This window comes from Telmatherina bonti (assembly GCF_933228915.1).
Source record: "Telmatherina bonti genome assembly, chromosome: 11".
NCBI classification, from domain to species: domain Eukaryota; kingdom Metazoa; phylum Chordata; class Actinopteri; order Atheriniformes; family Telmatherinidae; genus Telmatherina; species Telmatherina bonti.
The window spans coordinates 4,362,058-4,379,308 of NC_136629.1; the positions used below are offsets into that span (position 1 = coordinate 4,362,058).

Sequence of the window (17,251 nt, forward strand, 5' to 3'; positions counted from 1 at the left end):
GAAGCTGAAGATGCAGGGAGGAAGAGGCCCACAGCGGCGGCGGCCGTGGCTCGGGGTATTCTGGGTATTCTTATGCTAATCCATGGCAGGGGAAGAGGCACAGAGCAGCCAAGCAAACAATGGCAGTGGAGCCAGAAAGTCTGGCCTGCAGTCTCCCAGACCCTGAAAGGCATGTCGGGCAGGGCGCCGACATCAACGGGAGGCTGCTGCAGCACCCAGAGGCCCGCCTGCAAGGAGGGGTCCCTGGAGGGGACGAGGAAGCCGGCCAAGATGGAGGGAGAGAAAAAGGAAAAGCATGATGGAAAACTGGAGGTAGAACCAACGAAGAGAGGGAAGGATGAGGGAAAAATCAATGACTGGAAAAGGAGAGAGGGAAGAAAGGACGTAAGATGAGAAGTCAGGGAGGGGGGCTGAAATGAAGACGGAAAACAAAGGAATGAGGTGGAGAGGAGGATGCAGGGCTGGGAAATCAGGATTTTTGCTTCACAGTTTTAAAATTATTTTCTGGTTAAAAATACAATTTTTTCAAATAAATTAAATTTCTCAATTTTAAAATTTTTGCCATTTTTTTGTGATTAACTTTTCATTGCCATTTTACAGTGTTACACGACCGAATTTCAACACATACATGAACAGTTGTAACACCCCACCCCCACCCCAAATCCTGAGAGAAAGAGAAACAAAAAAATACATTAAATAACATACAAATAAAGTCACCCTAAGAAAGAAAAGAGAAAAAACAAATAATCATAAAAATAAATAAATAAAATAACTAAAGATTAAGATTTTATTTACCATCCCAAGGCCTCTTATTGGCAAGAGGATCCAACAGTGTGTGCTGACATTCTGCACTATTCTGCTGTTCTGCACCCAGTTATCAATGCCAGCCTACACCACAGTATCTGCTGGTGTCGCAGTTGGACTCCTTCTGTTGTTCAACCCTGAACAATTTTTGCCATTTTTATAGTTTTTATTGATCTTTTTCTTGTCGTCTTTGGCATAATAGCAGCAGGATGATGGTCTGGTTAATGGGTTGTTTTTTCCTGAATGAAATAAAGAAAAATAACGAGCAAAAACAGTTTTATAATTTTTTTTTTGTTTTTGTCTACAAACTTTAGCAATATCGAAGAATTGTGAGAATCGCAATTTAAATCAAATCTGCACCCAAAACAATCAAGACAAAAAAAGACTAAAGCATATCGTCGCAGCCCTACAAGAAATGTACCAAAACCTCAACATCGAAAGTTCCCACATTAATCTGTGTTCATCACTTCTGGACTTTTTGTCTGAAATTTATCAACAAAAAGTGTTTTTTGTTAAAAGGTCGATACTTATAAATGTGTTTGAACAGAAGTAGATGCTACACAGATTTTATATCGTGGACAGTCTGGAGAAGAGGAGCATAATCTTCACCAACAAAGCCCAAGCTAATGCTAACACTAACATCAGCAACAAACTCAGCTGAACGGTAATTCAGACTCGCCAGTTCCAGCGCCGTGTTACCAGTTCCTGGTTACACAGCCACAACAACAGCAGACTCTTGTGTTTTACTGTCAGCATCACCATATTAAATGGTGTCCATTTAGGGCCCTTTTATGTGGCCGTCCACTGACACATGGACAGACGGACGGACTTCTGGGTCTGTCTCTGGTGTTGTGTTATCTCCAGTTTTCCATCACTTGAAGCATTCAAAGTCAAATGAACTTTAACAATCCTGACTGGGAATCTGCTCTGCCTTCGACCCATCTCTACATTTACCATGAGAGCCATGCTGCGGCGCCCGTTGAGGAGTTGTAGGCTAAAGGGCCTTGCTCAAGGGCCCGTCAGTTCGTTTCTGTTGGCACTCCAGGAGCTGGAGCCTGGGTTGGACCCACCAGGGCACAAAGGTGACCTTTAAAGTTTGTTTTAGACGGAAAACCCTTAACTCTGTGTGAGTAGTTCATAGATGACTAGATGTTTCAAAGTGACCTCAGTATGTGTTTCGTCGTGTTTTTGTCTCCTGGGTGTTGCCACATTTCCCCTGACAGGCCGATACGCGTCTCTTTGGTTTGTAATAATAAGCTGTTGGACGGAAAATCTGATGGCAAATACTTCATCTCTAATGAACCTTAAGTTGAGTTTTTTTGTGATCGCAGATAATTCAACGATGACGTGCGCCGCTAAGGCGGTTACTTCGTTCGACCTCCTGCTGAAATAACGAAGTAAACTTCCAGGCGTTTGATCACACAGGTCTCATCAGGAAGATGCTCATCTTGGTTTCCCAACATGACTGAAAATATTTTTATCCAACAAATACTAAAATATAGATTTATTCAGCTTATCAGCTTAACAAAGGAACAGAAATCGGTTGATTGATAACTGATCGGGTCATTCTCAGATGAAATTAATGTTTTGAAAAAATAAAACGATGACTGGGCCGATGAGGATGTGGGATGAAGCAGAAACACATGAACACATCTGGAGGCGGCCCCTCCACCTCCCCGTGCTCCATCTCCTCCAGCAGCAGCTCTGATGCCAATCTCCCTCATTACTGCATTTATTTGTGGAGTTCAGGAGCTGTCGCTCTCCGCCCATCAGGCCTCCATGTCGTTTATTTAGTCTGCCGCCATTCTTCCAGAGCAGGAAGTGGAGACACATTAAGGCTTGATTATTGGTGTCTGGCCTTTCATGCTGCTCTCCGTCCCCATGGGGGGATTAATAACGTCCATGCTGTTTTACAGTGCATGAACAGATATACTTCATTCCTGAAACCGTCAGAGGCGTGAAGTCAAACTGGAAAGCTTACAAACACACTTTCATTCTTCCCATGATGGAGCAAGGTGGAAACCTTCCTCAGATTTTACTCCATGAAGCATCATACGGTGACTGCACATCCACGTTCCACCACATCACCATGAGAATCTCCCGTTCCACCTCATCATGATGAGAATCTCCCGTTCCACCTCATCATGATGAGAATCTCCCGTTCCACCTCATCACCATGAGAATCTCCCGTTCCACCTCATCATGATGAGAATCTCCCGTTCCACCTCATCACCATGAGAATCTCCCGTTCCACCTCATCACCATGAGAATATCCCGTTCCACCTCATCACCATGAGAATCTCCCGTTCCACCTCATCACCATGAGAATCTCCCGTTCCACCTCATCATGATGAGAATCTCCCGTTTCACCTCATCATGATGAGAATATCCCGTTCCACCTCATCACCATGAGAATCTCCCGTTCCACCTCATGATGAGAATCTCCCGTTCCACCTCATCATGATGAGAATCTCCCGTTCCACCTCATCACCATGAGAATCTCCTGTTCCACCTCATCACCATGAGAATCTCCTGTTCCACCTCATCACCATGAGAATCTCCCGTTCCACCTCATCACCATGAGAATCTCCCGTTCCACCTCATCACCATGAGAATCTCCCGTTCCACCTCATCACCATGAGAATCTCCCATTCCACCTCATCACCATGAGAATCTCCCGTTTCACCTCATCATGATGATAATCTCCCGTTCCACCACATCACCATGAGAATCTCCCGTTCCACCTCATCATGATGAGAATCTCCCGTTCCACCTCATCACCATGAGAACCTCCCGTTTCACCTCATCATGATGAGAATCTCCCGTTCCACCTCATCACCATGAGAATCTCCTGTTCCACCCCATCATGATGAGAATCTCCCGTTCCACCCCATCATGATGAGAATCTCCCGTTCCACCTCATCACCATGAGAATCTCCCGTTCCACCTCATCATGATGAGAATCTCCCGTTCCACCTCATCACCATGAGAATCTCCCGTTCCACCACATCACCATGAGAATCTCCCGTTCCACCACATCACCATGAGAATCTCCCGTTCCACCTCATCACCATGAGAATCTCCCGTTCCACCTCATCATGATGAGAATCTCCCGTTCCACCTCAACACCATGAGAATCTCCCGTTCCACCTCATCACCATTAGAATCTCCCGTTCCACCTCATCACCATGATAATCTCCCGTTCCACCTCATCACGATGAGAATCTCCCGTTCCACCTCATCATGATGAGAATCTCCCGTTCCACCTCATCACCATGAGAATCTCCCGTTCCACCTCATCATGATGAGAATCTCCCGTTCCACCTCATCATGATGAGAATCTCCCGTTCCACCTCATCATGATGAGAATCTCCCGTTCCACCTCATCATGATGAGAATCTCCCGTTCCACCTCATCACCATGAGAATCTCCCGTTTCACCTCATCATGATGAGAATCTCCCGTTTCACCTCATCATGATGAGAATCTCCCGTTCCACCTCATCACCATGAGAATCTCCCGTTCCACCTCATCATGATGAGAATCTCCCGTTCCACCTCATCATGATGAGAATCTCCCGTTCCACCTCATCATGATGAGAATCTCCTGTTCCACCTCATCACCATGAGAATCTCCCGTTCCACCTCATGATGAGAATCTCCCGTTCCACCTCATGATGAGAATCTCCCGTTCCACCTCATCACCATGAGAATCTCCCGTTTCACCTCATCATGATGAGAATCTCCCGTTCCACCTCATCACCATGAGAATCTCCTGTTCCACCTCATCACCATGAGAATCTCCTGTTCCACCTCATCACCATGAGAATCTCCCGTTCCACCTCATCACCATGAGAATCTCCCGTTCCACCTCATCATGATGAGAATCTCCCGTTCCACCTCATCATGATGAGAATCTCCCATTCCACCTCATCACCATGAGAATCTCCCGTTCCACCTCATCACCATGAGAATCTCCCGTTTCACCTCATCATGATGAGAATCTCCCGTTCCACCACATCACCATGAGAATCTCCCGTTCCCCCTCATCACCATGAGAATCTCCCGTTCCACCTCATCACCATGATAATCTCCCGTTCCACCTCATCACCATGAGAATCTCCCGTTCCACCTCATCACCATGAGAATCTCCCGTTCCACCTCATCATGATGAGAATCTCCCGTTCCACCTCATCATGATGAGAATCTCCCGTTGCACCTCATCACCATGAGAATCTCCCGTTCCACCTCATCACCATGAGAATCTCCCGTTCCACCTCATCACCATGAGAATCTCCCGTTCCACCTCATCACCATGAGAATCTCCCGTTCCACCTCATCACCATGAGAATCTCCCGTTCCACCTCATCACCATGAGAATCTCCCGTTCCACCTCATCACCATGAGAATCTCCCGTTCCACCTCATCACCATGAGAATCTCCCGTTCCACCTCATCATGATGAGAATCTCCCGTTCCACCTCATCATGATGAGAATCTCCCGTTCCACCTCATCATGATGAGAATCTCCCGTTCCACCTCATCACCATGAGAATCTCCCGTTCCACCTCATCACCATGAGAATCTCCCGTTCCACCTCATCACCATGAGAATCTCCCATTTCACCTCATCACGATGAGAATCTCCCGTTCCACCTCATCATGATGAGAATCTCCCGTTCCACCTCATCATGATGAGAATCTCCCGTTCCACCTCATCATGATGAGAATCTCCCGTTCCACCTCATCACCATGAGAATCTCCCGTTCCACCTCATCACCATGAGAATCTCCCGTTCCACCTCATCACCATGAGAATCTCCCATTTCACCTCATCACGATGAGAATCTCCCGTTCCACCTCATCACCATGATAATCTCCCGTTCCACCTCATCATTATGAGAATCTCCCGTTCCACCTCATCACTGTGAGAATCTCCCGTTCCACCACATCACCGTGATAATCTCCCGTTCCACCTCATCACTGTGAGAATCTCCCGTTCCACCTCATCACCGTGAGAGTCTCCCGTTCCACCTCATCACCATGAGAATTTCCCTTTCCACCTCATCATGATGAGAATCTCCCGTTCCACCTCATCATGATGAGAATCTCCCGTTCCACCTCATCATGATGAGAATCTCCCGTTCCACCTCATCACCATGAGAATCTCCCGTTCCACCTCATCATGATGAGAATCTCCCGTTCCACCTCATCATGATGAGAATCTCCCGTTCCACCTCATCACCATGAGAATCTCCCGTTCCACCTCATCATGATGAGAATCTCCCGTTCCACCTCATCACTGTGAGAATCTCCCGTTCCACCTCATCACCATGAGAATCTCCCGTTTCACCTCATCACCGTGAGAATCTCCCGTTTCACCTCATCACCATGAGAGTCTCCCGTTCCACCTCATCATGATGAGAAGATCCATCAGAAGATGCTACAGCGGTCTCATAAAGGGATGGACATGGTCAACAGCAGGACTCAGGCTGTGCTGGTTAAACCAGGTCATACTGGTACCAAGGGGACCAAACTGGGGTGAGAAAACATCCAGACTGCAGCAGGAACCAGCAGTTACAGCATCTAAAACCTAGAACAGCTTTGCTTTTTGTCCCACCACATTGGGTCGGTGTGACCTCAAATTCTTTCCCCGGGAGGGGGAGGCTATGGCTCACTGGTTCCCCATAAGGCCAGTTTATTCTGTACGGGAGGGACCAGTAACAATACATCCTTTCATTCCCATCATGACTGAAGTCACATCCAGGTAGCCGGAGCCGCGACGCTACGGTAGCTGCTGGTAACCATGGAGATCAGGGAGGGGAGGGAGAGGACTGGAGTCAGAGGGGTGTAAGGAATGATCGATCATCTTCTGCTGGATATTGATTAGTTTGCTGATCATGATGAGAAGAGGCAGCATCTGAAACGGTGCAACCTGACCTCCAGATAGTTTGGATGTCGTGTAAAATATGAAGCAGAAATGTCTGAATTTATTCTGAAGCTCCTCCAGTGTCTGCTTTTCCAGCCTTCTGTTGCTCCGTTGCCAGTTTTTCCAGATGTGTTGGTGCATCAGGTCCACCGTCGGCTCATGTTCCCCGTGCCATTGGGGGACTGGGGGGGTCTGAAACAGACATTTAGCCTACTGGAAACTTTTAGCATGTGCACATTTCTGCTCCAACGTCTTCCCGTCCTGCAGCCACAACAACAAATCTGTCAAACGCGCATTAAACAGCTGCTTCTTCCAGGTTGGTAAAGTTCCAGGTCGGTTTCTAGGCTGGTAACGTTCCAGGTTGGTTTCTAGGTTGGTAACGTTCCAGGTTGGTTTCTAGGTTGGTAAAGTTCCAGGTTGGTTTCTAGGTTGGTAAAGTTCCAGGTTGGTTTCTAGGTTGGTAAAGTTCCAGGTTGGTTTCTAGGTTGGTAAAGTTCCAGGTCGGTTTCTAGGTTGGTAAAGTTCCAGGTTGGTTTCTAGGTTGGGTTCCAGGTCGGTTTCTAGGTTGGTAAAGTTCCAGGTTGGTTTCTAGGTTGGGTTCCAGGTCGGTTTCTAGGTTGGTAAAGTTCCAGGTTGGTTTCTAGGTTGGTAAAGTTCCAGGTTGGTTTCTAGGTTGGTAAAGTTCCAGGTTGGTTTCTAGGTTGGTAAAGTTCCAGGTTGGTTTCTAGGTTGGTAAAGTTCCAGGTTGGTTTCTAGGTTGGTAAAGTTCCAGGTTGGTTTCTAGGTTGGTAAAGTTCCAGGTTGGTTTCTAGGTTGGTTTCTAGGTTGGTAAAGTTCCAGGTTGGTTTCTAGGTTGGTAAAGTTCCAGGTTGGTTTCTAGGTTGGTAAAGTTCCAGGTTGGTTTCTAGGTTGGTAAAGTTCCAGGTCGGTTTCTAGGTTGGTAAAGTTCCAGGTCGGTTTCTAGGTTGGTAAAGTTCCAGGTCGGTTTCTAGGTTGGTAAAGTTCCAGGTCGGTTTCTAGGTTGGTAAAGTTCCAGGTCGGTTTCTAGGTTGGTAAAGTTCCAGGTCGGTTTCTAGGTTGGTAAAGTTCCAGGTCGGTTTCTAGGTTGGTAAAGTTCCAGGTCGGTTTCTAGGTTGGTAAAGTTCCAGGTCGGTTTCTAGGTTGGTAAAGTTCCAGGTCGGTTTCTAGGTTGGTAAAGTTCCAGGTCGGTTTCTAGGTTGGTAAAGTTCCAGGTCGGTTTCTAGGTTGGTAAAGTTCCAGGTCGGTTTCTAGGTTGGTAAAGTTCCAGGTCGGTTTCTAGGTTGGTAAAGTTCCAGGTTGGTTTCTAGGTTGGGTTCCAGGTCGGTTTCTAGGTTGGTAAAGTTCCAGGTTGGTTTCTAGGTGGTTCTCCAGGTCGTCTGGATGACCCTCAGGAAGCTGATGCCAGCTTGTTGTTGACTTGCAGGAAATCAAAACGTTTTTGACGTGTTAGATGGAGACGAGTTGGAGGAGGTGGACCAAGAGGATCAGAGTCAAGTTGTAACATAACTCCCCGAGGAGGAGCAGCAGGAGAAAGAGGAGGCGGCGGAGGAGCAGCAGCAGGAGCAGCAGCAGCAGGAGGAGGAGGAGGAGGCGGAGGAGCAGCAGCAGCAGCAGCAGCAGCAGCAGGAGGAGGAGGAGGAAAGGAGTGAAAGCTACACACCTAGGAGGATTTTTAACATTGGAATGGGTGTTTTTTTTTACTCGTTACAGTTTCACATGTTGTCAAAGGAAGTGGCTGATTTAAGTGTGTGTGTGTGTGTGAGAGGGGGGAGCGGGGCAGCTTCCTGTGTCGGACACCTTCCCGAGCCTGCCTCAGCTTGTCCTGCCTTCAGTCTGAGTGTGTTTTATCGCTCGGCTCTGTTGTCGTTGCTCTAAATGGAGCCAACAGGAGTTGTTGTGGCGTCAAGGTGAAAACTTTTCCACTTCGTTTCATCGTCACGGCGACCCCAACACATAGCAAGGCTGCATTTTCATGGCTCCTTCGCTTTCCTGGTTAAGTAAGAAAGATCTGCAATCCGATCATCCAACGTCTCCGTCTGAGCTGCGTTATCACGTCCGAGAGGACGGGTGTCAGAAGTGTGGATCTGTTCAGATGCATCTGACTCGGCACTCAAGGCAACCTTTAGATTAAATGTTCAAGCTTCCTCAGAGCTTATTTTAGATTTCAGCCTAAGAAAAATAGATATAAACTTATACGAATACATTCTATATTCCTATATGTCTGTGGTAGAAGAAACACAATTTGTTTTTAATGTTGATTTTAATTTATCATTACAGAGTTTTTATACTTTTAACATCATAATAAATAACTTTTCAGTCTTTGGCAGGCTGGTTTCCAGGTTGGTGGTTTTCCAGGTTGATGGTTTTCCAGGTGGTTTTCCAGGTTGATGGTTTTCCAGGTTGGTGGTTTTCCAGGTTGATGGTTTTCCAGGTTGATGGTTTTCCAGGTTGATGGTTTTCTAGGTTGATGGTTTTCCAGGTTGACGGTTTTCCAGGTTGATGGTTTTCCAGGTTGATGGTTTTCCAGGTTGATGGTTTTCCAGGTTGGTGGTTTTCCAGGTTGATGGTTTTCCAGGTTGACGGTTTTCCAGGTTGACGGTTTTCCAGGTTGACTGTTTTCCAGGTTGACGGTTTCCCAGGTTGATGGTTTCCCAGGTTGACGGTTTTCCTGGTCAATGGTTTTCCAGGTTGATGGTTTTCCAGGTGGTTTTCCAGGTTGATGGTTTCCTGGTTGATTGTTGTCCAGATGGTTTTCCAGGTTGGTGGTTTTCCAGGTTGATGGTTTTCCAGGTTTGATGGTTTTCCTGGTTGATGGTTTTCCAGGTTTGATGGTTTTCCTGGTTGATGGTTTCCCAGGTTGACGGTTTTCCTGGTTGATTGTTGTCCAGATGGTTTTCCAGGTGGTTTTCCAAGTTGATTGTGTTCCAGGTGGTTTTTCAGGTTGATTGTTGTCCAGATGGTTTTCCAGGTAGTTTTCCAGGTCTCTCATGACAGAAGAAACGTTTGCTGCATTAAACTATAAAAGCTGATTATTTATCTGACATCCGTAATCTAACCCAGGATCTCTCTCAGATCCTGATCCTGGTCTTTATGAGTCCTGTATCCCACAGTGGGCTCAGAGGGGCCCATTAAAGTGTGGTTCTGGCCCCGGGGGGGGCCGGCCTCCACAGCATCTATGTTGTGTCTTTCCTCAGCCAGAGATGTGTGAAAAGTGGGTCACAGGTCGGACCCCTTTGTCCCCCCCAGGCAAATGAAAAGTGACAGACACCGACCACGCATCGCCACTAATTCACACACCCGGCCCCGCCCCCACCTCACTCGGCGCCCACTAATTGCGGCATGCCAGCGCCTGTAATTGCCGAACATCCCTGGACAAATAATTTGGTATTTAGTGGGACCGTCGGAGGCCAGCGCCTGGCTGGTAGGGGTCACCAGGTCACGGTGCGCTGAAGTCCAGTGGGGCGGAGGGAGAACCGGAGCCAAACCAAACCCTCATATCTCATCTGTCTTTTCTCTTTTCAGGGTTTTGGACCCAAAGAGTCGGTGAGACACAGGAGGACCTGATCTTGTGATATCCCTACCAGAACCCATCTCACCACCTGCCTGCTGAACCTCGTCCTCCTGCTGTAAATCAACATCGGATCAGGACCAGGGCGTCTCCTCTCCTCCAGACCAAAACTTCTTGTGTCGAGAGGCTCCATCTGGGTTCAGGTCGGGTCCAGCTGCAGGATGGCAGGCCTGACCTGTTGGGCTGTGATGGCTGCTGCTCTCCTGCTGTTCTTCCAAGCTGATGGTAAGAAACCCAAAATGCTGCTGGACCCCGTCAAACATTTAACCTCTTAACCCACCAGGGGCTTAACATCCAGTTTCCCAGGATCAAACATCAGCTTTATTATGTAAATATGAGCCTGTTTGCTATCAGATTTCATTAAAACCGTTATCACCGAATGCCGTTAGGACAACAAACCATTAAAACAAAGTCCAGATGAAGATGTAAACATAAACATCCACCTGCTGTCCCCACAACATGAACCTGGACCAACAAGATCCCCCCCCTGACAGCTGAAGTTTCATCACCTCCAACCAGGAGTCACTGGACCGGACGTCTGAACAACGTTACAAATTCTGTCTTTGCTCCAAAACATCTACCAGAGTAAAAGCATGTTTTCTGGGTAGACTGCATTTCACAGAATCCTTTACGGCCAGAACCACTATTTTCCACCGGTTAATGGATCTGATGTTCTGTCAGGAGATGATTTTAAAAACAGTAAGATGTGTGTCCCAGATTTGTCAGATGATGACGGGAACCTCGTGTCTGCTGGCACATTACATCAGAATATCAGGTGGTCTGATTTGTTGTGATGGTGGAATGACAAAGATTTATTCAGTTCAGTCCGATTTATTTACTGTGTCTATTCACAACATCTCACTGTAGTCCACTTCGCTGTAGTCTACTTCGCTGTAGTCCACTTCGCTGTAGTCTACTTCGCTGTAGTCTACTTCGCTGTAGTCCACTTCGCTGTAGTCCACTTCGCTGTAGTCTACTTCGCTGTAGTCTACTTCGCTGTAGTCTACTTCGCTGTAGTCCACTTCGCTGTAGTCCACTGTAGTCCACTTCGCTGTAGTCCACTTTGCTGTAGTCCACTGTAGTCCACTTCGCTGTAGTCCACTTCGCTGTAGTCCACTGTAGTCCACTTCGCTGTAGTCCACTTTGCTGTAGTCCACTGTAGTCCACTTCGCTGTAGTCCACTTCGCTGTAGTCTACTTCGCTGTAGTCTACTTCGCTGTAGTCCACTTCGCTGTAGTCTACTTCGCTGTAGTCTACTTCGCTGTAGTCCTCTGTAGTCCACTTCGCTGTAGTCCACTGTAGTCCACTTCGCTGTAGTCTACTTCGCTGTAGTCCACTTCGCTGTAGTCTACTTCGCTGTAGTCTACTTCGCTGTAGTCCACTTCGCTGTAGTCCACTTCGCTGTAGTCCACTTCGCTGTAGTCCACTGTAGTCCACTTCGCTGTAGTCCACTTCGCTGTAGTCCACTTCACTGTAGTCCACTTCACTGTAGTCCACTTCGCTGTAGTCCACTTCGTCGTAGTCCACTGTTGTCCACTTCGCTGTAGTCCACTGTAGTCCACTTCGCTGTAGTCCACTTCGCCGTAGTCCACTATAGTCCACTTCGCTGTAGTCCTCTGTAGTCCACTTTGCTGTAGTCCACTTCGCTGTAGTCCTCTGTAGTCCACTTCGCTGTAGTCCACTTCGCTGTAGTCCACTGTAGTCCACTTCGCTGTAGTCCACTTCGCTGTAGTCCACTTCGCTGTAGTCCACTTCGCTGTAGTCTACTTCGCTGTAGTCCACTGTAGTCCACTTCGCCGTAGTCCACTGTTGTCCACTTCGCTGTAGTCCACTGTAGTCCACTTCGCCGTAGTCCACTGTTGTCCACTTCGCCGTAGTCCACTGTAGTCCACTTCGCTGTAGTCCACTGTAGTCCACTTCGCTGTAGTCCTCTGTAGTCCACGTCGCTGTAGTCCACTTCGCTGTAGTCCACTGTAGTCCACTTCGCTGTAGTCCACTTCGCTGTAGTCCACTTCGCCGTAGTCCACTGTTGTCCACTTCGCTGTAGTCCACTTCACTGTAGTCCACTTCGCTGTAGTCCACTTCGCTGTAGTCCACTTCGCCGTAGTCCACTGTTGTCCACTTCGCTGTAGTCCACTTCACTGTAGTCCACTTCGCTGTAATCCACTGTAGTCCACTTCGCTGTAGTCCACTTCGCTGTAGTCCACTTCGCTGTAGTCCACTTCGCTGTAGTCCACTGTAGTCCGCTGTAGTCCACTTCGCTGTCGTCCACTGTAGTCCACTTCGCTGTAGTCCACTTCGCCGTAGTCCACTGTTGTCCACTTCGCTGTAGTCCACTTCGCTGTCGTCCACTGTAGTCCGCTGTAGTCCACTTCGCTGTCGTCCACTGTAGTCCACTTCGCTGTAGTCCACTTCGCCGTAGTCCACTGTTGTCCACTTCGCTGTAGTCCACTTCGCTGTAGTCCACTTCGCTGTAATCCACTGTAGTCCACTTCGCTGTAGTCCACTGTAGTCCACTTCGCTGTAGTCCACTTCGCTGTCGTCCACTGTAGTCCACTTCGCTGTAGTCCACTTCGCTGTAGTCCACTGTAGTCCACTTCGCCGTAGTCCACTGTTGTCCACTTCGCTGTAGTCCTCTGTAGTCCACTTCACTGTAGTCCACTTCGCTGTAGTCCTCTGTAGTCCACTTCGCTGTAGTCCACTTCACTGTAGTCCTCTGTAGTCCACTTCGCTGTAGTCCACTTCGCTGTAGTCCTCTGTAGTCCACTTCGCTGTAGTCCTCTGTAGTCCACTTCGCTGTAGTCCACTGTAGTCCACTTCGCTGTAGTCCACTTCGCTGTCGTCCACTGTAGTCCACTTCACTGTAGTCCACTTCGCTGTAGTCCACTGTTGTCCACTCCGCTGTAGTCCGCTGTAGTCCACTTCGCTGTAGTCCTCTGTAGTCCACTTCACTGTAGTCCACTTCGCTGTAGTCCTCTGTAGTCCACTTCGCTGTAGTCCTCTGTAGTCCACTTCGCTGTAGTCCACTGTACTCCACTTCGCTGTAGTCCACTGTAGAAACTGGAATAAATGGCGTGATGCACCAGTATTCCAGGCAGAGAAACTGGAATAAACGGCGTGATGCACCGGTATTCCAGGCAGAGAAACTGGAATAAACGGCCTGATGCACCAGTATTCCAGGCAGAGAAACTGGAATAAACGGCGTGATGCACCGGTATTCCAGGCAGAGAAACTGGAATAAACGGCCTGATGCACCGGTATTCCAGGCAGAGAAACTGGAATAAACGGCCTGATGCACCGGTATTCCAGGCAGAGAAACTGGAATAAACGGCCTGATGCACCGGTATTCCAGGCAGAGAAACTGGAATAAACGGCCTGATGCACCAGTATTCCAGGCAGAGAAACTGGAATAAACGGCCTGATGCACCAGTATTCCAGGCAGAGAAACTGGAATAAACGGCCTGATGCACCAGTATTCCAGGCAGAGAAACTGGAATAAACGGCCTGATGCACCAGTATTCCAGGCAGAGAAACTGGAATAAACGGCCTGATGCACCAGTATTCCAGGCAGAGAAACTGGAATAAACGGCCTGATGCACCAGTATTCCAGGCAGAGAAACTGGAATAAACGGCCTGATGCACCGGTATTCCAGGCAGAGAAACTGGAATAAACGGCCTGATGCACCAGTATTCCAGGCAGAGAAACTGGAATAAACGGCCTGATGCACCAGTATTCCAGGCAGAGAAACTGGAATAAACGGCCTGATGCACCGGTATTCCAGGCAGAGAAACTGGAATAAACGGCCTGATGCACCAGTATTCCAGGCAGAGAAACTGGAATAAACGGCCTGATGCACCAGTATTCCAGGCAGAGAAACTGGAATAAACGGCCTGATGCACCAGTATTCCAGGCAGAGAAACTGGAATAAACGGCCTGATGCACCAGTATTCCAGGCAGAGAAACTGGAATAAACGGCGTGATGCACCGGTATTCCAGGCAGAGAAACTGGAATAAACGGCCTGATGCACCAGTATTCCAGGCAGAGAAACTGGAATAAACGGCGTGATGCACCAGTATTCCAGGCAGAGAAACTGGAATAAACGGCCTGATGCACCAGTATTCCAGGCAGAGAAACTGGAATAAACGGCCTGATGCACCAGTATTCCAGGCAGAGAAACTGTAGTCTGTAAACTAAAACACAACAAGCTGCTTCGCTGCGCTGCTGCAGAGAAGAAGGCCGACTAATAAAACTCCATGACTTGGGACACTTTGCTAAAACACATCTGACGTGTGATGTGGTTTCTGACGTGATGGAGATAGAAATCCACTGGTGAAGAAAAGCACCAGACTGGATGAGGAAACCATGTTTTCCACCAACATCTCAGCTTCACTTCCCTCCAGGCTGCTGTCATCTGGACTCACGCAGGTTTCCTTCCTCAGATCAGGCTGCGCAGCGAGACGGGACGCCAGCTGTGGAGTCCTGGCTGTGAACATGAGAAAGGTCACCTTCCCGCTGCCCAATCACTGACCTCCAAACACAGCAGCTGATAAGAAGGCGGAGCTCCGACTCTGACGACTTTCAGTAATCTGGAAAGGAAAAGGGAGAGACCTCTTTTCCATTCCTCCCTTCTTCTGGTGGTCACAGAGGTCACAGTAAGACCACTGTAAACTAAGTGGAGGCAAACATCAGACGTTCCTGTTAGGTCAGAGAAACCGGATCTGTCCACACGTAGCAGGAACTTCACAGAACAAAGATACTTTTCCATTTGGGCTTTCATATGCTTCACGCCGTTATGCTGAAACGTGTGGATGGATTTACGGTGTGTTCAGACCAAACAACGCTCGACGCTGGTCACTAAACTGCCACTTTTGTGTCCGACGCCCAAAACGCTCTCAACGCTCCTGCTGCGTCTGCCGCGAGCGGCAAACGTGGCAGAAAAGAGAGGAGGGAGGCGGCGCTTTCCTTCCGGTCAGTCTGAATGATGGCGGATTCAGTAAAGAGACGGCATGGTTTTATTTAATAAATGAAGCTAGAGGACGTTGTCGTAGGGCAGTTAGTCAGTGTTAATGCAACTCAGCAGAGAGCCGCCGCCGCCCCCAAACAAAGCGTTGCTAGCCAACGTATCCTGCTACGTTGCCAAATCAGTGACATTCAGCTTTTTAGCAAGGAATGGTTCTCCTAAATATTGCATGGAGTAATGGCATCTCCGCCCCGTGTCTGGGTTCACCACGGGAATCCTCCAGGAGCTGCCAGCTGATCGCTCTGATTGGTTGACGCCCCGCGTCGAGCGGCCAAAGTTCAGCTTTGCCCGTTTCTGGCTTTTGACGCGCGTTCTACGCGGAACACACGTCGAGCTTAAAAAACTTCTTAAATTTTTGGCGCGTTCCGCGTGGAACGCCGGCGCCCAAAACGCTCAAAGCACGACGCGAGAAGCTCGACGCCCCTTTGCCGCGCCTCCACACGGACATGAAAACCTGCCGCTCTTGACGCTGAAAACGCGTTTGGCCTGAACACACCGTCATTTTTCAGAAACGAGCTCATATGGATTCTTTTTGGCCGGAGGGGGGAAGATGTTTGGTTTTACAGAAGCCCGGCTTCGTTTGGACATAGTCATCGTCACCGTGACGACTAAAACCAGTTTTTTACCGCTCTGACGTCTGCTGAAATAAAACCTAACAACAGAAATATGAAAATAGTTTTAACCCTTTAAACTCCTCCAGATCTCCAACATGCCCGAGCGCACCTCGTCTGTCACCATCAGCGTCCCAGTATCAGCAGTGTGTGACTGATGGTCATGTGACTGAGAGGAATGTCCAATCAGGAGCAGCCAAAGATGAGATTTAGTTCTTTTTACATCATTTTCGCCTCATAATCTGACAGCTGGGGCTGAAAACATCATGTCCGTTAAGGTTCAGATTAATAAAAAAAACATTTTATAAATATCTCATGTATGTTGAAGACGTGAAACATGACGTGTGACACAGTGAACGTCTGGAGACAGAGATCGGATCAATACCATCAGACAGTTTAGTGTCTTATTTAAGGAAAGAAAAACGGACCTGTTCTCCAGGAAAGGGACTCATATCATATGGGCTCTTTTAGCCCTGGGTCTGGTCTGCAGGTTGTCTTTACAGATGCCTGGACTGAAAACAAACCGTGGGACAACGGGATGGTACTCTTCAGGCTCAAACATGAATCCATGTCATTCTCTGCCTGCTTATCTTCCACTTTTACAACCCCAAGCTTCCCCAGTAAAACCCTACCTCCTCTGTCGTCCACCAGCTTCCTGCAGGGATGTTTACCAGGCCTGCCGGCGTTGCCGGGCCAACGCTGGGCAGCTGAAAGCTTTTAGGTGAGGTAACGACCAGGCTTGTTAAGCCATGAAGGTTGGAACAGCAGAGCTGCCTACTGGTTTCAAACCAGTGGGATGTTCACCGTCGCTCAGCGACTGCAGCTTGTTGAGATTACTCTCCATCCAGCTTCGTTTGATCTCAGAAACATGTTTCTGTCTTCTGACTGAACTCCTGAAACACTGAGTTTACTTCATTATTGATCTATTCATCTATTATTAGAAAATGTTTTACATTTTACAGAATGTAATTACATTTATGTCTCGTGTTTCAGGACCCAAATTCTTCTTTTCACAGCTCAAACCTTTATCAGCTTAAACAGGAAGGAAACATTAATGTGAATTTTACTTTTGAACTTTGATCCAAAACCCTGAATTTTTATAAGATCTCACAATATTTAGTCAAAATAAAAGTTCAGAAGTAGCTGTTCAACCTGCAGATAAATAAGCAGACAGCATGCTCGCCCACCTTCTTTCCTTCTGCTGTCTCAGATTGGTCCTGAGAGGAAATAAAGATGTGGTGACGCTGCAGCTTCTAAGAGGGAACTGCATCTCCAGAGGGAATGAAGGATGTTTCCGCAGA

At 48.0% G+C, this 17,251-nt stretch overlaps 1 protein-coding gene across 3 annotated transcripts in view; it reads left to right on the plus strand.

Annotated features, from left to right (window-relative positions):
• LOC306762187 (bone morphogenetic protein receptor type-1A-like) overlaps positions 1-17,251 on the plus strand; it is a 76,425-nt gene that overhangs the window by 41,199 nt on the left and 17,975 nt on the right. For all 3 annotated transcript variants that reach the window (XM_079248605.1, XM_079248607.1, XM_079248606.1), the window contains exon 3: positions 10,272-10,542. In XM_079248605.1, coding sequence (XP_079104731.1) covers positions 10,479-10,542 — 64 coding nt within the window. In that variant the 5' untranslated portion in view covers positions 10,272-10,478. The remainder of the gene's footprint in view (positions 1-10,271; positions 10,543-17,251) is intronic.